Source organism: Xenopus tropicalis, chromosome 4 (genome assembly GCF_000004195.4).
Source record: "Xenopus tropicalis strain Nigerian chromosome 4, UCB_Xtro_10.0, whole genome shotgun sequence".
Classification (NCBI taxonomy): Eukaryota; Metazoa; Chordata; class Amphibia; order Anura; family Pipidae; genus Xenopus; species Xenopus tropicalis.
In genome coordinates this window covers 49,202,474-49,216,203 of record NC_030680.2, presented here as the reverse complement: position 1 = coordinate 49,216,203, position 13,730 = coordinate 49,202,474, and the positions used below count along the sequence as shown (strand labels likewise).

At 44.9% G+C, this 13,730-nt stretch overlaps 1 protein-coding gene across 1 annotated transcript in view; it reads left to right on the top strand.

Moving 5' to 3' along the window:
* The first annotated feature begins 2,064 nt into the window (after positions 1-2,064).
* Positions 2,065-13,730, top strand: part of atp6v0d1 (ATPase, H+ transporting, lysosomal 38kDa, V0 subunit d1) — a 57,171-nt gene continuing 45,505 nt past the window's right edge. Inside the window, 1 exon segment of the mRNA NM_001017310.3 lies at positions 2,065-2,206. Within this exon segment, the coding sequence (NP_001017310.1) occupies positions 2,077-2,206 (130 nt within the window). The 5' untranslated portion in view covers positions 2,065-2,076.

Below are 13,730 nucleotides of genomic sequence, written 5' to 3'. Positions count from 1 at the left end.
AAACCTTTTTAAGTTTTATCTCCAGCAGGTAAAAGTGTATGATCCTCTATATAATCCTCTTGCTTCTATACCACCTATTGAACATTTTGTCTCATCATTTGTCTTAAAAGAGAACTATACCCCCCGGGGCTATAAAATCCCCCTCAACTAGCACTGCCTTGAACCCTCTCACCTCTCCCTAGTTGCACAGTTTCTAACTTTTAAAACTGTCCCTATTGCTAACTCCAAACTAAAAAAGCAGAGTAGCACAGCTGCGTACCTGGCTGACATCTACCTTGCAGCTGAACAGTCTTCGGGTCTCTCCACCGATACGAACCCTGCTTGTGCATGCGCAGTTGGTGGTAGCAGGAAACCTGCTTAAACTGCACATCCACAAGCAGTGGTGAGTGGTGAGACCCAAAGACTTTTCAGCTGCAAGGTAGATGTCGGCCAGGTACGCAGCTGTGCTACTCTGTTCTTTTAAGTTGGGGTTAGCGATAGGGAGTTTTAAAAATTAGAAGCTATGCAATAAGATAGAGGTGAGGGGGTACAAGTTAAGGGGCTTTTATAGCCCCGGGGTATAGTTCTCCTTTAAAGGACAAGAAAAGGCTAAGTCACTTGGGGGTGCCAAAATGTTAGGCACCCCCAAGTGAATTTAATCGCTTACCTTGTACCCCGGGTTGGTGCCCCTGTTAGGAGAAAACAGCACCAGCCTGGGGTACCTGTACCGAGCGCTTCCTCCTTCCTGCTTCGTTTTGCCGGCAAATTCCCGGGACCCGCGCATGCGCATCAGAGTGAAAAGCCGACTTCTCTGTTAAAGTTCGGCTTTTTCACTCTATTGCGCATGTGCGCGCGAGCAAAGAAGGAAGCGCTGCAGCTACTCCGGGCTGGTGCTGTTCTCTCCGAGCAGGGGCACCAGCCCGGGGTAAAAGATAGGTGATTTAAGTCACTTGGGGGTGCCTAACATTTTGGCACCCCCAAGTGACTTTGCCTTTCCTTCTCCTTTAAGGTTGTACCTGCAACATGGTGTTTAAATACCATATTGATGGTTTAAGAATCACCTGCACTTTATTGAGTGCTACAGTACAGCTCCATCTAGGGTTGCCACCTTTGCCTGGTTTTAAACCTGGATCAATAGGCAAATGTGATGACATCAGCACTGTGCATCACTGAAGACATCACACAAATTGCTGACATCATCATACATCTTCATGTGATTTCTTGCCACGTGATGACATCAGGGGCAGGGTTATTGCATCCATCTGACACAATTCGGAGGGTTTCTGCTTTGAAAAAAACATGAAAATCCTTGAAAAACTGGGCTGTCCAGGTCAAAAGTGGACAGGTTGCAACTTATAATTTTTATTAATCAGATTTTCATTTAAAAATCATTAAAACATTGTAATACTGTTAGTGTGCCAGCTAACACAAAGAAGAAAAGAAAAATATAGGGAAATCATGTAAGTATGATAATTGAGGTTGCTTAAGTATAACAGTTTATGCTAAAGAATGCAGTTTCCATAATCTCGTGGATACCATTGCTGGATTTGCTAAGAATGAATAGGGAGCTCCCAAGGGGTCCATATTTCTACAAAGCGAGCTGACTGTTTTGGAGAAATTTATAAGAAATTCTAAATTCAGATCCTTTATTGCTTTCTATTCTGGTGGGAGGGTGTGGCAATTTCCATTTCGCTGCTATAGATATCCGAACCGCTGTCATAATATGGTTTATCAATTTCTAGAAAATCCACCCATAAGGGCTGCACTTATTGCAATATCTGGATTACTGTGATCAAATAAAAACCATGTTTACACAGCACGAACATTCTACAAAGCTTATTTTAAGATATTTCACGGCTCTATAACCAGCTTCCCGATTGTGCGCTTCAAGCCTCGTTTCAAGATTTTTTTTTCCACTTAAAATAAATAAAACTATTGATTGGTCAGTAACCCTGCCCCTCCCTGCTATACATTCGATCACGTGAGGCGCGAGGCTGTGCTCATGTGACATTTTCCAGGTTCCTGTCATTATACGTGTGACGTCAGTTTGTGCCACCGGGAGCAGTTGATCGTCGGATGCCTAATAACGCTACCATCATGACATCCTTTTCAGAGCTGTACTTCAACGTAGACAGCGGTTATCTGGAGGGACTTGTCCGGGGATTCAAGGCCGGCATATTATCTCAGGGAGATTACCTTAACCTGGTGCAGTGCGAAACCCTTGAGGGTGAGTAAGGACCTAGAGCAGAGGGCCTTATGTCGACATAGATTGCTTAGGTGGCCAGGCAGTACTGGGATTTGGAGTCCCGCAAGGCTCGCTGGTTGGACAACTCGTGTGACATGGGTTACCAGATCGTGTGAAAATGTAGTCACTAGAAATTCCAGCGTGAGGGGCTGCAGTAATGGATTGAATATATATTGCTTTAGTATCCTTATTGTATTTTGATTTCTAGTATTTTAGAATTGTTTCAACTGGGTGCTTTTTTAGCTCAAAGGGCAGACAGGTAACAAAATATTCATAATTATTCCTCATTCATTTCTCTTTAAACTTTCCTACCAAACACTACAATCAGCATTTCCATTGACTATTTTCATGACCTTTAGGCCTAGATGATGGCAACTGAAATGAAAGTGTAAAGCAAAAACACCCAAAATTGCCCCCTGTGCCGTTGCCTTTTGTCCTTGTTTGTGCTTTGCTGTGCCATGTTGCCTTTGTGTCACAAGACTCAGTCACTAGGCAGTTTTGTAGGCATTGTTGCCCAAGTGATAGTTTGTTAAATGCCTTGTGCCCAGCATTGGTCATGGACTGCACTGACACTGATTGCTTTGTAGTGTTGCAGCCAGTTGATATAGCTTTCTGCAGATCTAGCATTAATGTCATGGACTCACTGGGCCCTCTCTTTTTTTTCTTGCCACTAATACCCAGTGCTCACTCTGATTATACTATCTTGACTTTGTCATCTGTGTGGTCCTAGCCTGTCTTTAAATTGTTAAATGTTTTTTCAGGGATATAATATATCTTCCAAACTAAAATGTAACTGATATTTTTATGCTATTGACCTGAAATTGGCATATACATATCCATTTATATTACTCTTTAATATCTTTCATTTTGATCCATCATCTAACTGTAACTGGAAGAAGGTGGAAATAAAAGACAGAACTCTTGTCCATTCATTGGCTGATGGATCCTTGCATGTATGCATACCTTTGGCATTTGTGTGTGAGCACAGTGCCTTGTACAAGCCAGAGGGATAGACTGTAGTACCGTATTTTTCGGACCATAAGACGCACCAGTTTTTAGAGAAGGGAAATGAAGAAAAAAAGATTCTGAAACAAATAGTGTCCTAAAATATTTTATGTGCATTAAAACCCAACCTGTACCAGCAGCACCCAACATATTGCCCCCCACCTGTACCAGCAGCACCCAACATATTGCCCCCCACCTGTACCAGCAGCACCCAACATATTGCCCCCCACCTGTACCAGCAGCACCCAACATATTGCCCCCATCTGTACCAGCAGCACCCAACATATTGCCCCCCACCTGTACCAGCAGCACCCAACATATTGCCCCCCACCTGTACCAGCAGCACCCAACATATTGCCCCCATCTGTACCAGCATATAGCCTACAGATATACTTTAAGAAAATGTTTTTTACTTGCCCGTGTGGTCTCCGTGCAGGGCCCTCCTCTATTTACCGGCGCTTAGCTCTGGCGCTGTGCCCCCCAAAAAAAAGTGCGTCTTATGGTCCGAAAAATACGGTACTTAAAATGGCCGTAGGATTATCCAGTGATACCTTTTTATAAAAAGGCCTTATTTACACTAAAAAATGTAAATGTAAAAATGTAACAGATAAACGAATGGGCCCTACAGTTTGGGTACACCTTTTCTTCAGTTGTATTTGGCATAAAGTTCTGTTGAGATAAGCAATGTGTATCAGCTGCTCTATCACAGAACTACTCAATTAGGTTTTGGACCCTGCAATGGGCAAACTGAGCGTGGGGAGTGGCTGGCATTTTAATTTTTTTTTTAAACCCTATGAAAGTATCTATTTCTTTTTACTATGTAGGGAATCAAAGGTTAAATCTAAAATAAGATTTAGATTTTTTTCTTTTTAAGAAATAGTAACACAATAGTATGTTTATTGTAAACAACAGTTTGTGAGCTTCACAAGCATATACAAAATTTTCCAGGTAAATGCTTGTGTATCTTAACTATGGAATGTGTGCCGTCTTTATGCATACTTGATAAAAAAAAAAAAGATTTTTGCTAGCTGTGCCCATATGTCAGAGACGCATGCTTTGGAGTAGGTATTCCAGAGGTTGCTGATTGGAAATAGTGTTACTGTTGTGTTCGTGCTGGATATGGTATATATGCTACCTGATGGGTGATGGCACATGGTATATTTTTTCACCATTGCTTAATCTCTACTTTAGGCGATAAAATGTCAGAAAATACAATTTTATGTGCATCTCCGCTAGTAAAACATTTGAATTTTGTAGGTGATGAAAATTGGCTTCTCCTGCATTTTCTGGCCTTTATGTGATTCAAGTGTTATACCACCATCGATTTACATTCATTGCGGAGCTAATGTGTTTTTGAGTGGTACAGTGAATTTTGTCACCTGTGCTATGGGAAACTGAAAGCAGAGAACAAAATCTACTGTGTGCCTTTGGTTCACTTTCAGTATGGGGTGGCTATGGGGTATGTTATAGAATGGCCACTTCTTAGCAACTTTTCAATTGGTCTTCAGTTTTTATTTTTTTTTGCCTTGATCCCAGCACCAAAAACTATTGCTTTGTGAGGCTACAATTTTATTATTATTGTTGCTTTTAATTAATTACCTTTCTATTTAGGCCCTCCTTATTTATATTCCAGTCTCTTTTTCAAACCACTGCCTGGCTGCTAGGATAAATTGGACCCTAGCAACAGCATAGCTGCTGAAATTCCAAACTGAAAAGCTGTGGTACAGTTTATATATATATATAGTGCCCAGGGTGCGATGTAAATCCACTTACTGTCAATTCATTAAATGTACGGTTGACAGTAAGTGGATTTACATCGCACCCTGGGCACTTCTCTTATGTTGACATCATTGTCTGTCATTCCCCGATCTCTATATAGCGGGTACCCCTAGGCTTGCTAACATTCCTTTGCCCATATCGCTGTATACACTGGACATCGCACGACCACGTCCGCGAGTCCAGAGCACCCGGACGTCCTAATGTGACAGCGGCTTCTAGGGTCATCGTACTGTTAGTCACTGTTCTCTCCGTGACTACAACGGTATCTACACATGTCTGCCCGACTCTCCAACTGGAGACTTAGGATCGTAACGTAACCGTGTCACTTCAACTGCGGGCTTCAATGACACAACGCGAGTACTACCCGCACGCATAAAATAGAAGACACGGTATCTGCTTTATACTTTTATTCTTTATTTCCACCGATAACTACCTGATAAGTCCCTGACAATAGCGTTGCCTGTAGCTATGACTGTGTGACAATACCCTGGAGGTCCAACACCGCTCCTATTACCGAAAGAATCTATAACCTTATGGGAGTTATAGTTCAGCTATTAGGTACATTGTATATCATTTGTTCCTTTTTTCTATCTTCGATACTTTATTACTGCCTTCACGTTTTAACTTCATTCCTGGTTTCACTTTGTGTTTATCCTTCACATTGATTTTCTATTGCACGTAATGGTAATGTTATTTACATGTATTTTGAGCACTGTGACGTCTCACTGTTTCGCGCCATTTTGTGTTTGAGTGCACTTCCACTGGCCCTGTTTGTCTTTGAAAACGGCTGCTGTGGCAGCCAAAACGTCAGATGCTTTTTTGTTAATAAAATTTTTTATTTGTTTCTAATAAGACCTGCGAGTGCGGAACTTTGTTTTTTCGTAATAATATTTATTTTGAACATTTCCATTAAATTATACTTTTTTCCTACTTGTAGGGGCTGATTTACTAATCCACAAATCCGAATCCCAAATGGGAAAAAATCGGATTGGAAACGAACATTTTGCGGCTTTTTCGTATTTTTGTGATTTTTTTTTGTCACCTTCGCGTCTTTTTCGTAGCCGTTACGACTTTCGTGAATTGTCGCGACTTTTGCATAGCCATTATGACTTTCGTGAATTGTCACGACTTTTTTGTATTGAGCGCTCGAAAAATTTGCGACAATTCGCGAAAAAGTCGCAAAATACGGATCATTACGAAAAAAACACATTCGGACGCTTTTTGGACGTTCGTGGATTAGTAAATGTGCCCTGTAGAGTATCAATTTAAATTTAAATGTTCAGTTTTCTCTTTGTAACAAAGTAACATAACACTTCTAGTACTTTTCAGGTAGCATTATGTAATCCATGAACTACCTGTGCCTTGAACACTGGCCTTGCCTGGTGAAAAATTGAGATCATAATGTTTTTGATTTAGAAGAGAGTGGTCACAGCTGGAACTAAGGACAGACACAGTAGAGTTTCTCTGAGCGAAAATTGATTGAGTTGCAAGTGCACCGGCAGGGAACACACTTCAAATAACATGGGTGACAAACAGCAGGGAATTATCTATGTGGCTTATTACACCAAGGAGGATGGGCTTCTCTGCAGCTGTTAAAATTGCCAAATCCAGTCAAACAGGCGCTAATTGATTAATCTCTGGGTCACGTGGATAGCATGTGAACATGTGATTTTCATGTTAGTTGTCAGATGCATGGAGCTTAGAGGATTGGAAATAAAAGAACCAGATCATAATAAATAAAAAATACACACACAAATGGCCAGATGTACTTACATTTAAAGGACAAGGAGAGGAGGATTCACTAGGTGGTGCCAGTATTTTAGTCACCACCTAGTAAATCTAATTGCTATGTTTTTTTTTGCTCAGGCAGCTGCTCTTTTAGGCTGATGCCACACGTGGCGTTTTTACGCTGCGTATTTTCTAATTCTCTCTGCGGCTGAAAAACGCACGATATCATCATCCATAGAAATAACTTGAAAAGACTTGAAGGAAACCACACAATGCGTAAATACGCTAGAAAACGCCTTACCACTGATTTTTCAAGTGTTTTCCGAAATACGCCGTTATTTGCACAGCAACCTATTCCTATGTATACACAAAGGCAGCTGCCAGACCTAGCGGAAATACTCTGCGTTTTTTACTATTTTGCACTATTAGCACCATGGGAAATGGGATTTGCTACATCACCAGTACTAGGCTGAAAAACGCCATAGTCAGGGGCTGTGTGGCTTGTGCGGCGTTTTTAGGCTGAGAAAATACGCAGCGTAAAAACGCCACGTGTGGCATCAGCCTTAGGTAATAAGTTCACTGGCTCAGGGAAAAATATTACCTTAGCGCACCACCATTGTATTAACCTTTCCCAGACAGTCCTAGTTCTGATTTTTCAGACCTTGTGCAGTTTTTTCCTAAAAGGAGCACTGGCTATGGGAAAAACCAGGAGGGCACCTAATATATTTGCACACATGTAAACCCCACACACACAAATTTAATCAGTGAACAGCCTCTTTGAAATCTTTCAATACCTGCCACACTGGTTATCCAGAAGTTAATAGTAAGGCTGCAACATCTCCTTAATCACTTAGATTTACTTCTCCTCCTGTAACTCACTCAGCCCCCTTCCTCAGGAATTTGCTTTGACTTTTGGCTTGTGGGTATCCTCAGTTGTTCTAAGCTCAAAGTACTAAACACGCCCTCCAGTCTAGCAGCCAGTGAAGAGATGGCATTGCTGGTTCCCATAGAATCTCGGCTTTAGCTGTCGGCTTCAATGCTTCAGAACTTTTATCAGATGGTTGTGCCTGTGTGAGCCTGTATTCTTGATGAAATGTGTGCTGAATAAGAGTCTGTGTGTGTAGGCTGTTTGCAGATTTAAATGTAACTGATTATGTATCAGAGGAAAAATGGCCACCGGGTTAAAGCTGCTATTTGCTTTAGGAAACTGTGATGGTGCTGGCAAGTAAAGGGATACAGTACAAATGATGCCATTTGGGTGGGGGAGACGTGCTCAACTGATATACACTGTAGGCAAATGTAGGCTTTACATGTCCTTTAATTCACATTTTCTCGTTCTCAAGGAACTCCCCCCTTTATAAGGTACATTCATTTGTGTTTTAGCATATATATGCTATTATTTGCAGAACTATCTAAAAGCTGAACTGATGCACAGATGTACTGGAGTGTTGAAATGCATTGTTTTAAGAGGTTGTGCAAGTTTCAGGGAATAACCGTGTCCCTTCTGAAGCAACTAATCCATCATGTGATTTGTCACCATTTTTAGAAGAGGCTGTTAAAATATCAGGTTGAGTTTGAAATGCTACATACCATTTGAAACCCATTTTGCAGTTATGTTCCTGCAAATACAGCTTGCAGTCTTACCAGCTACCTGTAAAAAGTGTAAAAAGATAGCCTTTTGACAGGCTAATTGGCCTCTTGCCTTATATTTTACAAAAGGAGGCACATCACATTTAGTATATTGTATCACATGGCCATGAAAAAGGCACAAGGCTTCATTTTGAGTGCTTATATACTGGTCATGGAATATTTATATATGTCACGAGAAGGATACCGCACTCACAGGACTTAATATGAAGCAAAGATGATTTATTGTTCAAAGCATAAAACGTCAGTTTTATGTTTTGAACAATAAATCATCTTTCTTCTGCGTCCCTCCATGTCAGTACACATGGGTAGCATCGCCCCTCCCCCACAGGAAGTAGGACCTATACCAAGCCAATTAAAATGAATCCTGCCCTATAAGACCACCTGACTTCCTCTTCACCACTATTTTTTTGTCCTACCGGACAGGTAGGTAGGATCTCCCTCCTCACTTTTTTTTTTTTCCTTTTTCTTTTTTACTTCTGTGTAGACACAGAGGGATGTTTCCTGGGTAATGGAGAAGAATTTATCTGATGCCCCAAATACGCAAAATGTTCAAATTGACACCTATTGGGAAGAAATGCAGGTGTGGGCATACCCATGGTCCTAGCCTTGTGCTAAAATAGCCCCCCTGTGCTATGCCCAACTATGCACAGTATGCAAACTGATGCTTATTGGGTAGGCTACAGGTGTGGGTTTTTTCCACATTTTTACCTGTAAGCTAACTTAGCCTCCATTTTTTCCTATGTTTTTTTTTGCAAGGCTTTAAGGACTCCTGCCCTGTGAAATGATTGAATTAAGGGCCATGGGTATGGATATGGGCTAGTGTCAGCCTAGCTTGAATCCAGTGAGTATGATTCCTCAGTTTGCACTATGTTGCTAATTAGCAATTACATCCCTCAGCTGAAAGCTGTCTGGGTTCTTGCTGGAGGTCCCATCCTGCAGACGTTCACTTTCATCTGGTAAGGTGCATGTGCTTCTTTTGCTTATAATTTCTTATGTGTTATTGTGAGCATGAGTCCTCTGTGCAGACACAGTGGGTATTGTTCTCTTTATTACACCAGGTGCTTCCATAGCTGTTTGGTGTTGCACTACTGCAGCAGTATGGTATCTCCTTCCTCTCTCATATTGTGTGCTCACAATTAGCAGCCTTCCCCAGGCTTTTATTGGAGTCTGCATTCTGCTTTCTGGTTAGCTGCTTGTGTATTCCTGGGGCACTTTGCTAACTTTTGCTAGTTTTTTATCCTGAGTCCTCCTTGCAGACACAGCAGGTAATTGTGCTCCTTATTTTACCAGGAACTTCCAGCACTGGTTGGGGGTTGCGCTGCTCTAGCAGTATTGTTCTTCCTTTTCTCTCTGTTATATTATGTGCATGTTCCCTATAAGCAACCTTCTTGGGGTTCTAACAGGGATTTGCTTTTTTCCACCAAGCCAGTGCTATCTGGTAATGAGCTTGTTTTCCTTTGGGTCTTTGACGTTTTAAGTTTTATTGTGAGCCTGAATCCTCGGGGCAGACAGGTGTACTGTGCTTTTTACATTATTACTCATATGTTTCTCTATAGAGATTTCTTTTCTATCTGGTGGCTCAGGTGTGAGCCTAGTTGTAGTTCAACCGCTCCCACTGAGTGTTGGTGGCTGCTTGGTTCCCATCCTCCTTAGGAATCCCATGTTTGGGTGGAAGGGCAGGTACTACTGCCTCCTTTCTGTCTCCTGTGTCCGCTGGCCCCTTTTTTGGCCCGCGTGTCCGCTGGCCCCTGTCGTGGCCCTTGGCCCGCGTGTCCGCTCTGGGTGGTCTTTGGTGACCATGGTTCATTTGGCCACTATCCCTTTATCTTACCTGCTTTGGGCTTGTGTGGTGCTGGTCCTTGCCATGGCCCTTGTATTGTCATACGGACTTGAGTGGTCATGGGCCATTGTTGTGACCTTTGACTCATGCACCTGGGGGTTTTGGTTGGCCCTTTGCTTGCATGGCTGCGGGTCCTTGCTGTTGTGGCTTTCTTGTGCCTGGATGCTTGTGGTTGCTGACCTTTTCCTGGGGGATTGGCTCATGCGTTAGCTGGTCTCAGGATAGCCTTTGGTGTTGGTGACCGATTTTGTTTGGTGTGGCCCTTGGTGCATGCGGATTCTGGGCTTTGCCTTAGTTATAGCCTTGTGTTATCTTTTGGGCCATGGGCATGCATGATGGTCTGCTCTCTGGCAGTTCTAGAGAAGACTAGGGTCATTGCCTCCCAGGAATTCTGACTTGGTTCAGTGCTCCAAAAGTTGGCATGCTTGCAGCAGGAGTGCTCATACATGGATTCACATTCGGTGTTTGGCAATGTTTGGTTGTTTTGTGTGCTAGCAGCCTTCCCTCTCAGGGTTTTGTCTGTGTGGTTGTTGCTTTGGCACACCAGTTGTGCAATCAGGCCAGCTAGCTCGTGCAACATTGTTTTGGTGTGCATTGCCTGGCTTCTGTGCCATTGGCTATATGCATTTTGACTTTTTGGTTCAGAAGGGTGTGCAGACTGTTAGTTGTTTTAGCATCAGCATTTGCTTGCACAGTACTTATACCAGTGTTAATGGTTCATTAGCTTCTTTTGTTCCCCAGTTTGGTTGGGCGTAGTGGGCTTTGAGTGCTGCAGTGTCTCAATACAGTTGGACTTCTGCATGTTGCATCAGCGCTTGTTGGGTCTTCTTTTGGTAGGTGTAGACAGTTGTCCACTCTTTTTTGAGCTGCTCCCATTAAGCTGTGGAGTAGATTCTTGCAGGTGACAAGCTTTATTTTCTAGGGCCACTGTTTGGGGCTTAGGGTCAGTTTCTTAGCCCCAGCACTAGTGGGTTTGTTATCCTAGTTGTTGCCAGTTTCTGGTGTGGTTTTTCTGGCCTGCTGGCTGTGCTAGGGTAGTGATAGTATTGAGCTGGTTTTGCCAGGATTATGGTTGTCTGCAGTGAGCGTCTGAGTCTTGTGAAAGGCCCTCTGGTCTGTGAGGGAACCCCTGTTGCAGGCAATGGACATTTATTGTTCTGGCTTGCTTTTTTCTCATTATGTTAATTGCAGTAGTTGGAAATTTGAGCCTTGGTTGTCAGCCACTTACCAATACCATGGGGGGATAGTTGTTCTTTTGGTTGTTGAGCATTCTTGTCTCATTTCCAGGGATTCATTAGTGTCCCTGTTTCCTCTACGGGATGTTGGCCTTTCTAGCTCTTTTGGGTTTTGTACCTTTTTGTTTCCCACCCCTTACTGTTTTGTGGGGCATGGCTTGGTAGATCCATGTGTACTGACATGGAGGGACGCAGAAGAAAAGGAGAATTTCACTTACCTTCTTGACGTAAATTCTGTTTCCCGACATGTCGGTACAGGTTTCCCATCCCAATTTTGCTTCCTGTACTGCTATGGCAAATGTATAACAGTCAGGGCCGCCATCAGAAATCACAGGGCCCCTCACAACAAAATTTTCTGGGCCCCCCCTCTTCCCACGCCCCCAATGGCCCCTCCCCCTGTGACCCCTCCCATCAGTTTCCAAGCAGGCTATGCAATAAAATGTCTCTTTAACAAATGGCACACACTACACAGAACACAAATGAGTTTTATATTTGTTAAATCACATTTATTACTATTATTATTAATACAGTACAGGCACTTTCTCCCGATCCCCCCCCCCCCCCATGGTCCACCTGCTTTCTCCGCCCCCCACCCCAGTGTGCTCTAACACCCCCCCCAGCATCCACCTACTTTCTCCTGATCCCCCCCCCCCAGCATCCACCTGTTACCTCCGGCTCCCCCCCAGCATGCTCTGACTCCCCCCCCCCCCCCCCCCATCATCCACCTGCTTCCAACTGCATCCACCAAAAGCCTCCCCCCCACCCCGCGTCCAACTGCATCCACCAACTCCCCCCCACGTCAACTGCATCCACCAACTCTCCCCGCATCCAACTGCATCCACCAACTCTCCCCCGCGTCCAACTGCATCCACCAACTCCCCCCCGCGTCCAACTGCATCCACCAACTCCCCCCGCGTCCAACTGCATCCACCAACTCCCCCCGCGTCCAACTGCATCCACCAACTCCCCCCGCGTCCAACTGCATCCACCAACTCCCCCCGCGTCCAACTGCATCCACCAACTCCCCCCGCGTCCAACTGCATCCACCAACTCCCCCCGCGTCCAACTGCATCCACCAACTCCCCCCCGCGTCCAACTGCATCCACCAACTCCCCCCCCTCCAACTGCATCCACCAACTCCCCCCCCCTCCAACTGCATCCACCAACTCCCCCCCCTCCAACTGCATCCACCAACTCCCCCCCCCTCCAACTGCATCCACCAACTCCCCCCCCCCTCCAACTGCATCCACCAACTCCCCCCCCCCCTCCAACTGCATCCACCAACTCCCCCCCCCCTCCAACTGCATCCACCAACTCCCCCCCCCTCCAACTGCATCCACCAACTCCCCCCCCCCTCCAACTGCATCCACCAACTCCCCCCCCCCCTCCAACTGCATCCACCAACTCCCCCCCCCCCTCCAACTGCATCCACCAACTCCCCCCCCCTCCAACTGCATCCACCAACTCCCCCCCCCTCCAACTGCATCCACCAACTCCCCCCCCCTCCAACTGCATCCACCAACTCCCCCCCCCCCCCTCGTCCAACTGCATCCACCAACTCCCCCCCCCCCCTCGTCCAACTGCATCCACCAACTCCCCCCCCCCCCCGTCCAACTGCATCCACCAACTCCCCCCCCCCCTCGTCCAACTGCATCCACCAACTCCCCCCCCCCCTCGTCCAACTGCATCCACCAACTCCCCCCCCCCCCTCGTCCAACTGCATCCACCAACTCCCCCACCCCGCGTCCAACTGCATCGCCCATGTGCTGCCATGTACAGTAGTGCAACTCCAACTTGAATTTCCAGAAACATGAGCAAAGCCTGACAGCCAATTCATTTTCAGCAAAGGGAGATATAATGTTAAAGGCAGTACAGAGATACAATTAAGAATATTGCCCAAGAGATACCTAAACGGATAAGCCTGCTATTGGGTCTAAGAAAGTCTACACTCTACTGACTCCTTTTTTTTATTATTTTCCAATGGACCTTGTCTCCCCAACTTCCATGCACTGCACCTTCTCCATTAAAGGAAAAATAGTCAAAGTCACTTGGGGGTGCCAAAATGTTAGGCACCCCCAAGTGACTTTGACCGCCTACCTTTTACCCCGGGCTGGTGCCCCTGTGAGGAAGGAACAGCACCAGCCCGGGGTAGCTGCTGGCGCTTCCTTGCTGCTGATTCGCTGCGCGCGCATGCGCAGTAGAGTGAAAAGCCGAACTTAAATGTTAAAGTCGGCTTTTCACTCTACTGCGCATGCGCCCACCGCTGGCA